Source organism: Prunus avium, chromosome 2 (genome assembly GCF_965620075.1).
Source record: "Prunus avium chromosome 2, drPruAviu1.hap1.1, whole genome shotgun sequence".
Lineage (NCBI taxonomy): Eukaryota > Viridiplantae > Streptophyta > Magnoliopsida > Rosales > Rosaceae > Prunus > Prunus avium.
Genome location: NC_142285.1, coordinates 11,326,771 through 11,345,436, shown reverse-complemented (window position 1 = coordinate 11,345,436; position 18,666 = coordinate 11,326,771). Strand labels below are relative to the sequence as shown.

Sequence of the window (18,666 nt, the reverse complement as noted above, 5' to 3'; positions counted from 1 at the left end):
GGACCCAAGTAATTTCCCTAAAATGAAAGACATCAAATATATGTTTATGATTAAAATTAAATAAAAAAAACCATATAAATAATGACATTAGATGTCAAATTATTGCATTTTGACTTTTGAGCAACAAAAAAAAACAAATGTTAAGTGGGCCGGGCTTAGGCCGTGCTTAAAGCAGGCTTGGGCCAAGCTCGGCCCATGTCGGGCCATGAGCCGGCCCGATCCATTGGACCTCATTTTTTGATCTCAGCCCGGCCCAAGTTTTCATGCCGTGCTGAGCACGGCCCATTAATATTCGTGCTCATGTCATGCCGTGCTGAGCTGGCCCGTTCCATTTGACACCTCTAAGCGTGAGGAAGAGAATACACCGTATTTCTCAAAGTGGGTTCGTTTTTCTTAATATGATGTACCATTTGACACTAGGGTAATGTTGTCCTTTAACAATCGGGTAAAATTTGAAATCTAAAAATCATTAACAGTGCGTTTGGATGAGGAAATGTAAAAGTACAAAGGATTTCATAAATGACGGAATTTAAAATGACAGAAATTAATGTTCTAGAATTTGTAAAGTTTCTTGTTTGGGTGACGGATTTAAAACACGGAATTTAATTTTTATTTGTATAGTTATCTTTTTTTAAAACTCAATCTCTCTTGGGATTTTAGAAATGACGACTATTACATAGAATTTAAAGTTGGGATTTATAATCTCCAAATTCCATATTTTTTCCCACGCAGAATTTCTAAATTTCTATGTTTTTTTATCCAAACACGGGAATTGGTTCATGTCAATTTAGAAATCCTGAGTTTTGTTAAAATCCCAAGTTCATTTCCCTCATCCAAACACACCATAAAAGGTTAGGTGTATACCTAGGAAAGGAAAATAGTTGCTTTTAAATGGAGGCAGAGTTACCAAAATGATTGATATCCATTAAATGTGACTATTCTCAAAGGAGGGACATTATAATATGGAAAAACTTGTTCAGGGTTAGAGTTACTAATTGGTCACCATTCTCACTGGGAATGGTCACCAAATTTGTGGTATAATTTACCTTTACATATTAGCACTAATACACCGGCCAAGACAAAATATTAGCTCTACTAATTGATCCTATTGCTGAGAGCTATTCACTTCTTTTGACGAGCGGTTAGCCGAGTGCGGCAGCTTCAACTTCTAACTCCGGATCCTCGTCTGTTGCTGAGATTAATGAAGCAGATTGAATCTTTCCAGCATGATCAAGCCTCATCAAAATGACTCCCCTGAAAAAAAATGTATAGTGAGTAAAATATACGATCACGACATCTGCCAACCACAGTAAGAGATGAAAAGGATTTGTCTATAATACATGCAAATCATATTGTTCCGTCGTAATGAGTAGTTGATGAAGCATATTATGCCAATATATTTCTGAATAAAAGGAAAGGAAATACCAAAGTTGAAGTTTACCTTGCATAGCGAGACTGTATAGAAATATCCCGCACCTTAATTCTATTGACTGTACCACTTTGGCTTACAAGAACCACTTGTTCATCGCTTTCTCCATCTTCTGTTAAGTTACATTAAGTTGAACAAAATTCAAGAGAACGCTCATAGATATCGGAAAAAAACCTCAAAAATAGTTTCCAAAAATCACCTGCCAAAGAGAAGCCCACCACAAAAACTGCTGCCAAGCGATCCTCCAAGGCAAACTGAAAAAGAGCAGTGAAAAATAGGTTTATTTCTTATTCAGTCTTGAATAAGTAACTTCATAAGGCTTTGAACAAGGAACTTCATAAGCATACCTTATATCCTATGAGGCCAACCCTATTCAATTTGGAGGAGTGAAATCTGCTCAAGGGAACACGCTTTCCATATCCGCTCTCAGACACAAATAACAACCATGGCCCCTTCACACTTCTAGCGCTGTGGAAAAATCAACACAAAATATAAGATTAGCATATCCGGTTATTCGGGTTACATTGCATCTGGAAAATAAATTCAGCTTTAAACCATCTTAAGCCCAAGCAACTAGGCTCAACTATGTAAGGCCAATTTTCTTTAGGTCGTTGCAACATTAACCCCTTCCATTTTCAACCTCCCTTAAGCTTTTTTTGTTAGCTGTAACTAGTTAACTAGTAGGTCAACTAGTAGTGAATATCCCTCAGGTTTTCTGCCATTCAACCCTTACCCTAAATTAGGTTTATTTCTTATTCAGTCTTGCCTCCATTTGCACTCGTCCATCACATCCACTTTCTAGCTACAGATTGCCAACATTCTATCAACATTATTTCCCTTGTATTAATAAATGAGATGCCATTCAGATTGGCCAAGTAACCAAACATCCAACCAAAAGCACTTATATTACTAGGTTTTGGTAATTCAAGCTTATAGTGCAGCAAACCTGAAGTCCAGTATGGTGCTAACCAATGATTAGCTAATAATAACAAGCTAGAAAAAAAAAATCAATATGTTAAAGAAATTACGCAATATGGGGAGCTTCCAACACCCTCTCCAAGTCTTTTCTCATAGCTGCTGGTATAATGTCCACACTTGCCATCTTATCCCCTTCTTTAAGTCTCATGGCCACTGCCCCCCTAGTGTTTCTCCCTAGTGCCCGAATCTGGTACATAACAGAGATGAACGTGATAAGATGCAAATTAGCAAGTACAAAAACCCTTCACGAAATGTTGCCGTTAGCTGGTAATATAGCACCAAGAATTTCTAAAACTTCTTTTCTTTTTTTTTGTAAAATGACCAAGGATATAGGACCACAGGTAGTACTAGTTCTCTACAATAATGAGATTTCTACATGAACATAGTGAAACAACTACAGAAACTCAATTCCAGAGATTTAGGACTTTGCAAGTTTTAGACACTTCCACATAAACGGGTGCCAAAGTGCACGGGAGATACAAGATGATCCCAGGAAAGAGAGAAATAAAGAGATAAACAAATAAATAAAATGGGAGAACATGGGTAGCCACAAGAACAGCAATCTCAAGGCACAAGAACTTGAAATTATAAAATGATTATTGTTCTTCATTTCAAGAGGCTCTACATCAGGAACATGGGGACACCTGAAGTCCAGAGGTTAACGAACTTCTTGAGGTTGAAAAAATTGTGCTTAGTAGGTAGGAAAAAATGAATTCCCATGCATTGCCTTGCAATTGCCCTAACACCGCAGTTTAATGATATACAAAATCCAAATAATAGCAAAAGATTCAAACGAGGCTGGTGAGCTACGAGCCTACGAAACAGTAATAATCCTAGTAAAAATAACTGTAGTAGTAATGACAATAACAATACTAGTAATAACAACAACAATAGCAATAACAATAACAATGATGATAATAACAATAATGGGGTTGGTGAAGGGAGGGCCCCAATTGGTAAAAAAAAAACCCGCAACCCCTTGGGGTTATCCTGCACTTGGAAGAAGAAGTAGAAAAAGGAATAAATATAGTGATAATTTGACTCTTCATTGCCGTAGTAAATAGAATTTGTTTCTTCATCTTTACAAAAAAATAAAAAAGGATTAATTAATTGTGACACGTTCACTAAAAAAAAATCCTTTTGTAGCGAATCATTTATTAAGAAAAAAAAAATACACTTAACTCAAAAGCAGAAAAAGAAATAATAGAAACCTGGTCCCGTTTTAGTATTTATATTTAAATTTGTTTATTTAAATAAAATATTTTATTAAATGTAATACAGTTTTTAACTGCATACCAATGTATATATCAATGAGAAGGAAAGTGCTGTATACTTACAATATCAGAGGAACTTAAGATGACCATTCCATTCTGTGACGCCATCGCTACAAGGTCATCATTTGTGCAACAACGGACCCATTTTAGCTCATCACCAGGAACCTGTCACATGAATGATGATTTGTGAACCAAAAGAAAATTTATGCACGGCCGGAAATACAAGACTTGCACAGGAAGAGAACGAACCAGTTGAATTGCTATGATTCCTGTTGACCTGATTGACGAAAAATAACTCAAAGAGACCTTCTTAATGTAGCCATTGACAGTAAGCATAAGCAAAAACTGATCCGCAGCAAACTCACTCACAGGAATAATAGATGTAATTCTCTCTCCATCCGACAACGACAAGATCTTGCTCCAGTGTAAAAACAATTATTAACCTTCAGCAATTTAAAAAAGAATGTCTGAATAAGAGAGACTGATTAGTAAATAAATTACCTGAACTAGTGGTGTACCAGCAGCTGTCCGAGTGCATTCAGGAATTTTATATGCACGAGCAGAGTACACTGTTCCTTTATCACTGCAAACATAACTTTTGTAAGTCATCCATCGACAAACATCAAACAAATAAATTTGGAAAAATTGACAATCTTAAGACTGACACCAGATGCAAAAGTCCTTTCATCACAGAAGTACAAAAGCAAGCTCCTCCTTAACATTCAATTAATAGGCAAGCCATACGGCAGGACTCTGGGAACTAGTTTTGCACCATCTTTTAGGAACCCCGGAATCAAATGAAACTACCTATCAAGACAAGATTTTAGTGTCAAAGCAACATCTTGTGTGGGCTGTGAGTAATTAATATTTCATACCGTAAATTGGTGAATAACCCATGGGACGAGAACAGTTTGTAATTTAAGTATGAGCATAGGGAAGTGGCAATTTGATAAGGCAAGCCTTTTGTTTTCATTTTGCCGAAGTATTTAGGCACAATATATTACTGTGCATGATTCCTGAGTTCCTATGTGGTGTCGGTGAAGAAAATTTCACTTGGCGCAACAGGGACTATGGGGAGGATGAATCTTTGAACCAGAACATTAATGTCTCAGTAAGTTGAATCTTGAAGTTTTAAAAGGCTAGGCGTACAACTGAGACGTAAATTATTTCAATAAAATAATATAAAAGTAATTAAAATATTAAAAATATGTGCTAAAATTTATTAAAAAGAAATCTTAGAAGATGAGTCAAAGAGAGAAGGGAGAGTTAGAATAATATGATTTGGGAGCTTAGGTTTGCAATTTTGGGAGAGTTAGTTGAATTAGGGTTTACATGGTCTGATTTGGGATTGGATTGTATCAGTGGTAGGGGATGAAGAACCTGGTGGTGTTGTAAGGCTTAAACAAAAAAGGATGTGTTTGCTTTAAACATCCTTCACAAACGATGATGTTTTGATATTAGCCTTCCATGAAACATGGAGTTTTATCAAAAGGAACCAGCCTACTTGACAAACGGCTGCGTTTCAATTTAAAAAATTCCAGAAAAGTTAAGCAGGCAGGGCAGGAGTCATCTTCTTTGCAAGGTGTAGCCGCCATTGCTGCCACTTTTAGCTGCAGCGTGTACGCCTCCAACTGCCTTGCACTGCCCCGCACCCAACGCGTACGCTTTTATGCAATATGCTAGTGATTGTACACCTGAGGCAGTTTGCCGACGCCTCTTCTCAATGCCCACCTGAGATACGCTTTTTAAACCTTAATCTTGTTTATAATCTACTATGCTGCCACAATCCTTGTCCCATTGTCTCTTCAAGCTAACAATATTACATATAACCTTGGTAGTGATAAGGACAGAAGCATTGGATCTAGTTATACTTCGCCAAATCCCCATTTGGCACAGCCAAGTATAAAACTTTGCTGTCAACATGAAAAACACTAGACACCAGAGTATGAGCCCTCCAATACATACCGAGAGTTCCAAACGTTTTAATCCTTCTAATTACTAGATAAAAGAAACCTTCGCATAAGAAAGCCAAGAGATAAAGTACCTGAAGTATAGAACATGATCATGTGCACGACAAACAATAAAGTCTGACATTGCATCATTTACCCTCAATTTCCCAACAGATTTGCCAATGGTTCCTCGATTTTGTAGATTGAAAGTGTTAGGTTTCATCCGCTTAACATACCCCTTTTCACTGAATGCCTGACAATTATATGCAAAGAAAACTTTAAGGAAAAAAAACATGAAGTTCTAATGGTTTCTTTGCTTTTAAATTTTCCTTCTTCAGAAATAAAGGAGTAAAATATAACTTGATGAAAAAGAAGGTTGATTAGCATATACCAAAAGCATTTCTTCATTTGGAATAACATCTATGTCATCAAGGTGGCCACTATCACTGTCCTCCAGCATTGAACGCCTTGGACTGGAAAACTTGCTTTTTAACTCATTTGCTTCTTGTTCAATCAACTGATTGAAAAAAGAAAAAAGAAAAACAGAATTGTAATTCAATTTGAACCAAATGGAGGCAATTAAAGCATCTTCCCTATAAACCGTATGATAGTCATCTTAAAAACATTTAAGATCATTTCCAAACAAGGGTAGATGAAAAAAGGAAGAAGTGAAAATGATGATACAAAGACAGCCTATGCACCAATTTTTTTCCATAACAGGTTAAATCAACATAATGATCAAGATCCCACTTCCAACCCAATTAAATGCATTTTGCACTGCCTCAACAGGAGTGTGGCGCAAGAGGTTCGACCTAATCAAATGTGCACTTTTGAAAATAATATAATACAAAGAAGCGCATTGGAAAAAATTATCTGAAGGATTACAAAACAGAGTCTTAAAACTATGTACAATAATCAGAAGAAATATATAATACAAAAGTGTATAACTCAGTAGGTTTATTTCAAAACATGGGGAAAAATTCAAACATATATATGGAAATATGGGAATCGATACGTATGTCTAAACATAATGTGTAATGAAAAATGCAAGTCTGAAAATATGTCCTGATCTTTAAAAAGAATTATAAATGACCTCTTCAGTGGCATGCATATACACCTTCACAATACATGCAACCAATTGGTATTAGAACTATACCTGTAATATGTATTTCTTGCTTGACAAGAGTTCTTCTAGTTTTGAAATTTGCTCTTTTAACGATTCACTTTCATTAATAAACTTTTTCCTCTGCACAATAAGGAGAAAAGGATACAAAGTTATTACCCAAGGTCTCTCATCAAGCAATCAGAAATTACATTTGAATGGCACGCCTACTATGCACCTCAAGCATGGTAATTCTTCTTAGGCTAATGTCTAATATTGCTTCAGCTTGTTTCTCAGAAAGATTGAACTCTGCATAAAAGAATAAGAGATAATATCAGTACCCTTAACCACGCCAACTGCTCAAAAACAGCCGCCACAATTAAGTAGAAAATATGAAAACAACCTGAAAACAATATTCACCATTGGGTATAAAGACACGAAACTGGCTAAGGTGTAAGCTGGGGAATCTTGCAACTAGAGTTATATATGGCTTCACAAGTTATTATTAAGTTTTCAAATTAGAGCATTCAACCCAAAATAAATTGGCAATAGGAGGCCCATATTTCATGGCTTCCGCTTGGGAAGTAGATCTTTGAACACAGTTGATTCGCTAAGGAATACATTTAAGAAAAAGGAAATCAAAACACCAGGGTATGGATAGAATACAGATAAAAAAGTCTCCATTCCAGAGCTGATTTCAAAGAAAACCAAACCCTAGACATCAAGGAAATTTGAATAACAAAATTGCAAAACATGATTACATTCTGTTACTAAACTGGAACTCTCATCTACTCCCAAAAAAGCCTTACTAAGTCAGGCATTAAATAAACCCTACCCCTAAGAACTAAGTTTGAAAAAAAAAAAAGATTATTAGAAGGTTCTATTTAGTAAACCCCAGGTGCCAAAAAAAATTTCACATGTTATAGGAAAAAAATTTCATTGATCAAAAGAAGCAAACACAAAGCACATGACAAAAAATCTACTGCGCCAAAAAATGTTCCTCACAGCAGAAGCTAGAAAGCGAAAAAACAGAAATACAATAAATGCAGAACAACAGAAGTTTAATGACAAAGCCAGAAAATCATGTCTCAGTGCTTTTGAACCACAACTTCTGCTTAAGTAGAAGAAAATGAAAAACTCAAAAACATAGGGGAGCTCACCACTCCTTAGACCAGATGATGCAATTGCATTGCTAGAAGATTCTCTTAGTATACGAATTACTGCATCCAAATTATCCAGGCCCACAACAATGCCCTATTTCAACAAGAAAATACATAAGAACTATGAGTCTGTAGTGTGGTGACATAAATAAAAATCCAGTAAAATAGAGTCACAATAATACAGCAGTACATAAAGACAAGCTAGAATAATGTGAAATGCAATGGGAAAAAGAATGAAATCTTCTCAAGTTCTCACTCGTGGTTTAGAGCACACATCCAAGGACATGTATGGATGTCCAAAAACATCAATATAATCACTTTGAGACAACTTATGAATAAACTTATCTAGAATTAGAAGGAAAATAAAAAAGGGTAGCATACCGCAACAATATGTCTTCTTTCCTGTGCTTGTGAAAGTTTGTACTTGGCACGTCTCTTGATAACAGAGCATCTGAAGTCTAAGAACGCCTGTGAATATTGATTAACAAAGGTAATATTTAGTACAGCCTCACCATTTGGTACATTGAGAACCTTGTACCAAAACAAGTACCAATATCTTAATGCAAGAATATCATAATCTCAATACAACAAAGAATGATTTAAGCATCAATACTTAGGAGTGATGAACCAAATATTAACCGTTCACTGCATGCTTTAAAACCAAAAGAGCAAAATTAAATAAAAAATAAGTAACCAGGTAGGTTGAGGTAAGACAAACTATCCAAGATTTGAAGCCATTAAATGTCCCAACAGAGTAATACAAAAGCTGAGCAAAAACAATATCCATGAAATCAGAATATAAATTTTCCAATGAACGTTTTGCTGAATAGACTTACTGATGTAGTACGGCCCGTAGGTATTAGATTAAGCACTTAAACAATACAACAAAGAAGAATATAAGAGATCGAGGAGAAGAAAATATAGATCGAAGAGACAAAAGAAAGGGTAGAAACAGTAGAACAAAGAAGAATATCAGAGATCAAGGAGAAGAAAATATAGATCAAAGGGACGAAAGAAATGGCAGAACTCATAGAGTTCTAGAAAAGGTTTACTCAACATTTAAATCTGCAGTTTAAAGAACTACATGGGGGTATTTATAGCAAACTAAAACCTAGATGTAATAGGATAAAAATCCCTTGCTTAAACAGAAATCCTAACCCAAATAAAATAGGAAACTTAAAACTAGAAACCTGGAAAAGTAGAAATCCTACTAGAATTTGGAAAACTAGAGAATCTATGAAACTAACAAATACATTAGGAAACTAATAAATTTAGGTCCTACGCTTCCTGCATCACTTACATAGTTAATAGGAGCAGGGGAACTCAAAAGCCAATAAAATATAAGCCAGGGGGGCGCTCAAGAATTTGAACTAACCAACCTGTGGAAGTGAAATATTTTTGAATTACAAAAAAAGTTTGCCACACTTGAGCAACAACATATTTTCAAATGGCAATTTAATAAGGCATATATCTTCAGATGATGGCCTCTTGACAGTTTCTCTTTTTCTTTCAACATTGAGGTCTCTTGAAAGTTTGGACAATACCATTCTGCTTTTAAGTTTTGAATGCGTTCAAAGAAATCAGAAGAATTTCACTATCCAATAACTCTTTCCAAATTGTAGTTGATTTCAATGCATCAGCTCTTTTCAATTTTTTCAAAGATGACTACGATACTAGTCAAACTGTCAGTACCTAAAAATGCTAGCAATGTTAAAATAATTCGTACTTGCACAAATCTAACTAGATATCAAAAACTAGACCACTATAATCCAACAAGATTTATTTGAATTTCCATATCAGTAGTTGACCTAATTATTATATGCTTATTGTATAAGTTTTCTTTTTGCAGCTTCTACATGAACAGTACACTAACATGTCCATGTGCTGCAACTATTTCCAGAGCCATAAGTTAATTTTATTTATTTATTATATATTTAGTTTAGTTAACTAGGAATCATACATTTCACAAAATTCCTTCAGATTGATTGCTAAGCATTCCTGAAAGACTTGGAAATACAGAAGTACTGCCCCTTTCAAGACACTATTAACAGAAACAGATGGACAGCTAAAACTGATCAACAATTAAAATTCCACCTTGCCACAAATCCCTGACAGTTCGACCATTTTTGCTGCATCAACATATAAGAAAGTGTAGTGTTTCTATTGTTTTAATTCTATCTCTGAAATTTACTACTTCAGCAGAAAATGCAAATCCTAAGACTCCTAGGTCAGTTTGTTTGACAGAAAATAATAACAATTACCTAGGTTGCAATTCCTTGATGTTTGTTTGAACCCAACAAAAAAAAAAAGATTTCCCGTTTAGAGAACTTTTCTAAAGCACAAGCATTTCCTTAATTCTTTTTCACCTACTTTTACTGACAAGATTTATTACAACTTTAGCTAACTTAGTGCCTCACGTGGTTCCTCTACAAACAATACTTGCATTAAAGGAGACAAAGCGGTGTAGTAAAAACGAAAACACATAAAAAACCATATAAAGTCAAGTACGAACTCATCAAAACAGCAGCCCAAGTAGCGTGAATTACAAAATGATTCTTAAGGGAAAACAAATTCCAGCAAGAAAAACATTTTCTTGAAATAGCTTACCTACAATATACAAATATATTAAAATAGAATATATGCATGAGTGAGCAAGTGGGTCAGTGGGTGGGCATTTATATTGTAGAGATTAAACTTAGGTAGTCACCTGCAGCAACTCCTTTAGACCCATCTGCTTAGGTTGCCCATTATGAATACTGTGAATGGACAAAATACCAAATGAAAACCCAAGCATTGTGATGAATCATTTTAGCAAGAAAGTTCAATCAAGAAAATATAGTGTACTTCTAGAACAATGGAAAGCCATAATTTAGTAACACCAGAATCATTTTGAACGAAGAAATTCATCCAATTGGATCGTTAATTAATATCATTATGTGCGGCATTGCATTGAAGGCTACACTGTACGCATGCTTCTTGGTTGCACCACTATGCAGATCATATCTAAACAAATTTCTAATGCTACATTCTAGTGATATTGGCAATATTTCACTGACATTTCTGTTTTCTTCAATGAAAAAAAAAGGTAGCTTCTGCCATGCAAGCATGGTGGACAAGTATTCCACACCTTCACAAAATTACCTTGTGTTTGTCCAATTGTATCTCCCAAAACCTACTCCAATCTCAAAAACAACACCTTATAAAGTACTTCATACAAGCTGGAAACCAAACTCAGTGGCATAAATTTATCCTTTCCCATTGAACCTTTTGCCTTCGCAATAAGGCATATGTATGTCTAACAGGTTATTGCATTTATCACCCATCCTTTTGGAACATTTCAAAGGCTTTCATCGAATTTGCCTCCAAAATATCCCAATTCCCAACAATGTAGAAACAAATCAAGTGAAAAACCAACAGGCCCGGAGCCTTCAAAATCATGACTTTGTGTTTAGTTTTATCACACAATCCTTGTATTTGGGATATTTTTATTACAGCTCAGCTTTTGACTAAAATTATTTCATTCAACGACAATAGACTAATTTAATTTTCTTTATAAAATTAGTTAAACCAAAGTATTTTAGTTCCTTGAAGTTACAATATTCAATCAAAGTCATAACTTTCAAGGCCAAAATGCAAGTTTCAATTTTTAGCCCTAAAAATCAACTAGAGAAGCATAGGGAGAGAAATTGCATACACCAGTGAAGAACCAAAAGCCAGAATCTTAAGGGCCCGTTCGGTAACGTTTTCGGAGAATGTTTTCTGAGAATATTTTATGAGAATGAAAACGAGAAAACGAATTTGCATTTTCAAGATTCGAAAATGCGTCTGGTAGATTAATTGGAAAACAGATTCACAAAATAAAAATAGTGAAAACATGTATGGTATGACAATTTGAGAATAATAATTTGTGAGTTATTTTTTAAGTATATTTTTTGCTAATTTCTGTCCTTTTTCTTTTTTTTTAATTCTGATATTTTAAAGGCCAAAATTATTACAAACGTATGCTTTGAGAATAATAATGTATAATTAAAATAATAAAAAATTCTAATTTTAGAAAAACCTAGATAATAAAATAATATTATCCTTAGTTTATTTAAAAATAAATATTGAAATTGAATAATATATGATGGTTTTATCATAAAATTAATATACACTGATGTAGCAAAATAAAATAATGATGAGGAACGAAAAAACTAAAAATTGAAAGAAAAAAATGGCAAATGAAAAAAAAATTAAAATCAGACCAACCAAAAAAGAATGAAAAAAGAAAGAAGAAAAAGAAAGCAATCAGACCAATACATTGGGTAGAAAATGAAAACGATAATTTGGTGTTTTCAGTTTTTGTACATGAGTTTGAATTTATTTTCAGAAAACAATTCCAGTGAAAATGGAAACGACATACCGAACGCGTTTTTGGTAGAAAATGAAAACGTTACCGAACGGCCCCTAAATCTCTACGAATGTTCTTGAATGATGATAAAGATATCACTCACCCAACCATGTTACAACTAAAGCTGCATTGAAGAGATGTGAGGCGATAAAGATTATTCAGAACAATTGATGGGTCAGATCCTCGCTTGAGCTGAAAAGAGGACGAAAATAGATCATAATCCAATTGCAGAACCCGTTTTTAATTTGAGAAGAATAGCAAAACTGTTTTACTAATTAAATCTCCTAGAGTATTGTGAATTCTTCAGAATGTTAGTATTTAAAAACAACAAAGTACACATAGGAGAACAGAGTTAAAAATAAATAAATAAATTGCATACCTCAATGACAACACGCATTCCAGAGCGATCACTTTCATCCCTAATATCGCTTATGCCTTCTAAACTCTGTAGAAAAAAAAAAATGAAAAAAGTATAAATAAATACTAAAACGAGAACATATTAGGTAACAACTCTTCAATGAAAAAGCTGCATCCCTAATATAAGGTCAACATGATATCAACATCTAAGAATAAATACTAAAACGAGATAAGAATTAACAACAATGTATGACCTTATTACTTTAACAAATTTCATGTGAGTGATACAGCACATAACTTAGATGAATATATTGGTACTTATTGGATTTAATATAGTCACATATTAAATAAGAATTATAATACCAACAAATGCATTTGGACCCTAAACGCTGGAACCTTTCAGATTAGAATCAAATAACATATATAAAAAACAATCACAAAACTACTTCTTTAATGAAAAATTACAATCCAGCAGTTTTTAAAGGATCATTTGCTACTTGCAAGAACGTCACCTTATTTTCCACAAGTTCGGCTATCTTCTCCACGAGGGCTGATTTGTTGGTTTGGTAAGGGATCTGACTCATTCACAAAGTATAAAATCACTATAAAAAATAAACTCATTCATGAGAATCTAAGACTACATGCATATTTAATGCAAACCAGACAAGAAGACCAAGGCAAACCTCCTTTATGATAATTGCACTTCTCTTTGTTCTAGAATCAAGCAATTCAACATCAGTTTTCCCTCTGACCACAATGCGTCCTTTCCCGGTTCGATATGCCTCCAAGATGCTTCACAAAATGAACATTTATCCAAACATTATTGATTGCGCAAACATAAATGTCCATGAATGTTCTTACCCACATGCACAAGAACAAACACACATATATAAGGAAGATGCAGCCAGCATAAGCAAAAGGGATAATTCTGCCACCATGGCAATCCTTTATTACTCTCATCATCTGTATTATATTACATCTTCAATTACACTAGTATATACTATTTTACTCTATCTTCACCTTAAGCTCAAGTTTCTTGGCAATTTTACTTATTCAGAAAAATGAAACAAAACTGTTTGTACGAACAGAGTTGTATACCCCATGAATTTAGCAGCAAGTATGCAACATAAGACATATCACCACTGCCCATCATCACATTCAATTTGAAAGCATCCCTTTAGTACAACCTATTCCAACGTTATACAAAAACTGGTAAAAACCAAGGAAAGAACTACTACAAGGAGGAGGCTATCACTTTTTCATCCAAGCTTACTAGAATGAACCATGCTTTAGATAGCGAAGGAATGGTTCCAACTTACCCAAGGTTTCCCATAATCAGTCCTCCAGTTGGAAAATCAGGCCCTGGCATGTATTCCAGTAATTCTTGCAACTGTCACAGGGAAAACCAAATGTCAAATACTCGAAAGGAAAAATGAAATGGAAAATAAAGAAAACACAAAAACAAAAATGGGTCGATAGAAAGCAAAGTTCTTTTTAGTTAACTTGAGGGTTCAAATTATGCCCAATAGCTCTAACTTCTATGGAGAACAGTGATGGAAATGATAAAGTCATACTTAAACATAACTGTATAGCCAATCATTGAGATTCTTTAATATCAAAGTTTCAAATCATCTTAATGGACAACTAAACTACAGGAGCAACACAAAATTTCTCAAAGACTACTTAGAAAAAAGTTATTGAGCAGTGCCACATGCAAAAAGGAATTCTCTGATTGGTTTTCAAGGAATTGATGGAAGATAAGTGTATATGATGCTACATTAAAGACTTGTAACTCTTGCCTAAACATATTTGTTTGCCATTAAACCCAAATTGTTATATACTAATCATGGATACACTATTTTATAGAGTTTATATGGAAAATTGATTAGTTTTGTATTTCCTGAAGTTTCATAAAAAATTCCGTACTTTTTTAGAAAATTTTATCATTTTCATTCATTTCAATATTTCCAGCAATATTTTCAGTGACATCAAGATTTTCATCCTTGGATATAACAAAGGGAATGGTATGCTAGATTCATTTCAACTATCTTATAAGTTGATAGAAAATAAGCAATTTTTCCATGTAGACAAAGACTAAAGTTTATGTCAAAGACTCTTCCCCAACTGACTCCAAGTTGGTACATAATGTGTAAAATGTAAGGAGAGAATGCAGATCATTGTTTGTCCATTGTCGGGTAGCTTTAAACTTGTGGTGTTTTCTATTCAAGGAGGCTGGAGTCAGTTGGGTAATTCCACAAGGATGCCCTTCATTGTTTAGTGAAAGTCTTGCTGCTTTTGGTAAAGGAAATAAGGCTCGGGTCTTATGGGGTTGTGGCCAGATGGCTGTCTTGTGGGTGATCTAGATGAAGAGGAATGAGGGGATGGGGGTAGACTAGCTGTGGGAGAGGGTGAGGTTTTTGTCGTCCCCTTGGGCTTCAGTTACATCAGATTTCAGGGATCTTTTCCTTTCTATTTTGCTAAATTGGGAGTCATCTAAAGGATAATGTGTTTTTGTAGGTTTCGCTGTTTTTTATTTGTAATCATTTGTAGTTTGTTTTTGGTGGACTCCTTGTTCACTACCTCTTGTCTATCTTAGATTATCTTTTACTAAAATTTGTTTCTTTTCAACCCCAAAAAAAAATGGGGGATAGTACAGCACATTGTTGTAATTATTATCAACACCCATTATAAAGTACAACAGAACTTCTATTTTTAAAAAGAAAACTAATTGAAACATACCTAATTAATATAAAATAAATAAATAAATAAAAGGTCTCGCCACTTACCGTAGCTTCTGGATTGTGAATTAACACACTAAGAACATCTACCAACTCTCCAAGATTATGCGGAGGAATGTTGGTTGCCATGCCAACCTGAAAATTAATTTAGCCATATGTGAATTGAAGATATACAATTATTGAGGAAGAACAAGAACAAAACACAAGCAGCAGCTTTTGATTATGAAGGACAATGAAACCTAAGAAAAATACCGCAATCCCAGAAGCACCATTCAGTAATAAAGTTGGAAGTCGAGCAGGTAAAACTGATGGTTCTTTTTGTGAATTATCAAAATTCGGAGTAAAATCAACCTGCGCCAAATGAAGCACATCATGCGAAAACAAATTAATGATGAAAGAATAATATCTTATGACTAGATAATGTATGGAACAGCTCTGACCGTATCTTGATCTAAATCTGCCAATAACATTGCTTCTGTCAGTGGCTGCAAAAATAAGGCATCGATATGGTTATTACTAAAGATAAATATATTCCTTATAAACAAAAAGCATATAGCAAAAAGGGGAATTAATGCACCATATATATCTGCATGTCTAGCACAGTATCATGGCATAAAGTTCACTGTAAAAGTTAGCAATAAGAGATTTTTGAGACCTGAATTGAATTTAAATAATGACGTTTATTTTTATAACCTATTGATGATGAGGGAAACTATTCATGATGACACATTTACTTGGACAACCAGCTATGTGGCACAGAGACTTGTAAAAGAGCTGCCCAAGGCAAAATTATAAATATTTAAAAAAAAATGGCTTTGAACAATGGTTCCCCCTACACTCCCTGGATTTGGGTAAATGCAGCATTTTCGCACTCTGCCAATGTGCAATAGGCATTAAGTAAACACTCTGGAACAAGATCTTTTACCTTTTAGAGCACTAAAAAACACAACATCACTATAATTGACAAACATACTGAGAGAGGGAAGGGGGATGAGAGAGAGGTTGCCCCATTTCTGGAATAGAATATAACCTAAAGATCTTAATATTCATCTTGATATCATGATTATTAAGAACCCATACGGTGTTCAAAGTAACTAAAATATCTGAACATACTTCCAATCTGCACTCTGTGTAACGCATGGCAGCTGCAGGATCAGCATCAATCGACCCGAAATTCCCATGCCCTTGGATTAGTGGGAATCGTAGGGAGAAATCCTGGAAAATTAAGATTCAAAGCAATCAGGAGAACACATGAACTAAATAACTAATTATAATGTGATCTAAATCAATATTTACAAAGACAAAAAGTTCAAAAACAAATGGAGTAGAATCCAAAACTCGAAGACAAAGAAGCCCAGAGTTAAGACCAAAATCTGACTTTACCCCATAACACCTCCATCCCCACACCAGTATAATTCACAAAAATCTTCTTACACCTCGCCAGCCAAATTACAAAAAGTTGCACAGAGTATTAATCTATAACCATTATAATTACACTGTTCAAAAAACCTACCATTTCATCCAGAGAAGACATGGTTAACACAAGCTGACAGCACTCAAATATCCGCAAACAAAGAAAGAATATATCGCACTGTTTCAGAGTTTTTCTAAAGAAACTACCTCCTACAGCTGAGAAAACTAAAAAAAATGTAACAAATGAGAAAAACGGAACACTACAAGGAGGCCATCCAGAAAAAAAGAGATCGCAGAAGTTGAAGTATTTTTTGTATTACTACTAGCTTATCAGTTTTTACTTCTGTAATGAATTCACGTATTGGTTAATAGAAAAAGTTATTGTTACCTGGGCCATTCGCACCAAGGAATCATAGACAGCAGTGTCACCATGGGGATGAAATTTTCCTAGAACCTGCATCCAAGCATTTTCTATCTTAATCGTAAATATAAATATTGGGGATTCATACAAAAGACACAGAAAGCCTCTGATTACTAACCTCTCCAACAACTCTAGCACATTTCTTGAATGGTTTTCGCGACGCAAGCCCCAATTCATGCATTGCATACCTGTAGTTTGAGAACAATACAAAACAAATTAAACATCGCTCACAAAAATTCTTTTTTTCCCAGAAAGTTTTCTCAGGAAACAAACAATCTACTAAGCAAACATCACTCACAAAATACGACGGTGCACAGGCTTCAAACCATCGCGAACATCCGGCAGGGCGCGGCCGAGCAGTACAGACATAGCGTAGGCCATGTAGGCTTCAGTGGCCTCCTTGTGGAGCTCAACACGAACGATTCTTTCTTCGCTGTTCTCACTTGTGTCCTTGACCAGCACACTTCCATTCCCATTCTGCCCCTCGCCCGGGTCCTCCTTTTGCGGGTCGTCCTGAAGCCTCGCTTTGATTGGGCGGACGTGGGTCCCGGGATGGGAGGACGATGCGGACAGGAAGCGGAGCTCCGACAGGTTGTGACGGAGACTGGAAAATCGGGTCGGGTAGAGCGGGGCAGCTAGGCGGTAGCGGAGGATGGAGGAAGAAAGGCGAAGACTGGAAGCTAAGGCCATGGTAGGGGTTTGAGGGGAAACTGGGGGTTTCATGGAGATAGGGCTGAAGGCGCCATTTGGGGGTTTTGGGGTTTCAGCCACAATCTAAATTCTAAAACCCTGGCTTGCGAATGCTTTTGGAATTTTGAGGCCTCTTGCGCGCCAAGATGTGCGTGGGTTTTTGGATTGGAAGTACGGCACGTGACTTTCTAAGAGCATTTTAAAGGATTACTCCAAAAAAACAAAAGCATTTCAAAGGAATATGCAAATGCACTAGGTAAATGGTTGTTTGTTGGATTGCACAAGTTTTTGGTGTGCTTCCAACTTGGTTTCCCCACTCCTCCTTCCATTGAAGGGACCAACTTTTTTCTAAGTAGCCAAAATTTCATGTAAGTTCATATAATACATAGGGTTAATTGCTACAGTACCCTTTTAAACATTGGTTAAATCTCACATTGTCCCTTGAAAGTTAAAGTGATCCACTTTGCACCCTTGACTAAGGTTTAGTGTGCCACTTTCCCTTTACCGTCAACTCCATCCCAAACTCTGTTAAAATTGATGACGTGACAGGGTTATATTTGTAATTTCTTCCAAGCTATCTGAGTTGGTGATGTGGAATTTTGGAGCCTACATCTAGAATTAAAAAATAAAATATATGAAAACCCAACCCCATGTCTTCGTACCTAGCTAACCAAGGAAAGAAAATGAAAACCCTGCCACGTCATCAATTTTTAACAAAATTTGAGATGGAGTTGACAGTAAAGGGGAAAGTAGCACACTAAACCT

The 18,666-nt window shown here is 35.3% G+C and overlaps 1 protein-coding gene across 2 annotated transcripts; it reads right to left on the bottom strand.

The window, feature by feature from the left end:
* Positions 1-903: 903 nt before the first annotated feature.
* GYRA (DNA GYRASE A) lies at positions 904-18,064 on the bottom strand. Of its 2 annotated transcripts, XM_021950093.2 has the most exons (27): positions 17,510-18,064; positions 17,330-17,399; positions 17,179-17,244; positions 16,491-16,592; positions 15,818-15,862; positions 15,630-15,728; positions 15,426-15,512; positions 13,959-14,029; positions 13,323-13,431; positions 13,152-13,214; positions 12,662-12,727; positions 12,386-12,474; positions 10,600-10,648; positions 8,274-8,360; positions 7,893-7,986; positions 6,971-7,041; positions 6,787-6,876; positions 6,022-6,147; positions 5,726-5,883; positions 4,183-4,264; positions 3,931-4,095; positions 3,745-3,846; positions 2,458-2,594; positions 1,777-1,897; positions 1,629-1,683; positions 1,442-1,541; positions 904-1,254 (listed from the first exon to the last, which is right to left on the bottom strand). In XM_021950093.2, exons 1-27 carry the CDS (start codon positions 17,932-17,934, stop codon positions 1,143-1,145), a joined length of 2,841 nt encoding a protein of 946 aa, XP_021805785.2. In that variant the 5' UTR covers positions 17,935-18,064; the 3' UTR covers positions 904-1,142. The 2 variants fall into 2 exon arrangements, with proteins under 2 accessions (XP_021805785.2, XP_021805787.1); XM_021950095.2 differs by lacking the exon at positions 8,274-8,360.
* Positions 18,065-18,666: the final 602 nt, after the last annotated feature.

Excerpts from the sequence above, each read along its gene's own strand:
- GYRA (XM_021950093.2), bottom strand. The coding sequence starts at position 17,934 with ATGAAACCCCCAGTTTCCCCTCAAACCCCTACCATGGCCTTAGCTTCC. Across the intron at positions 7,042-7,892 it reads ATCATCTGGTCTAAGGAGTG|AGTTCAATCTTTCTGAGAAA; the intron begins GTGAGCTCCCCT and ends TCTTTTATGCAG. Across the intron at positions 1,255-1,441 it reads ATACAGTCTCGCTATGCAAG|GGGAGTCATTTTGATGAGGC; the intron begins GTAAACTTCAAC and ends ATTTTTTTTCAG.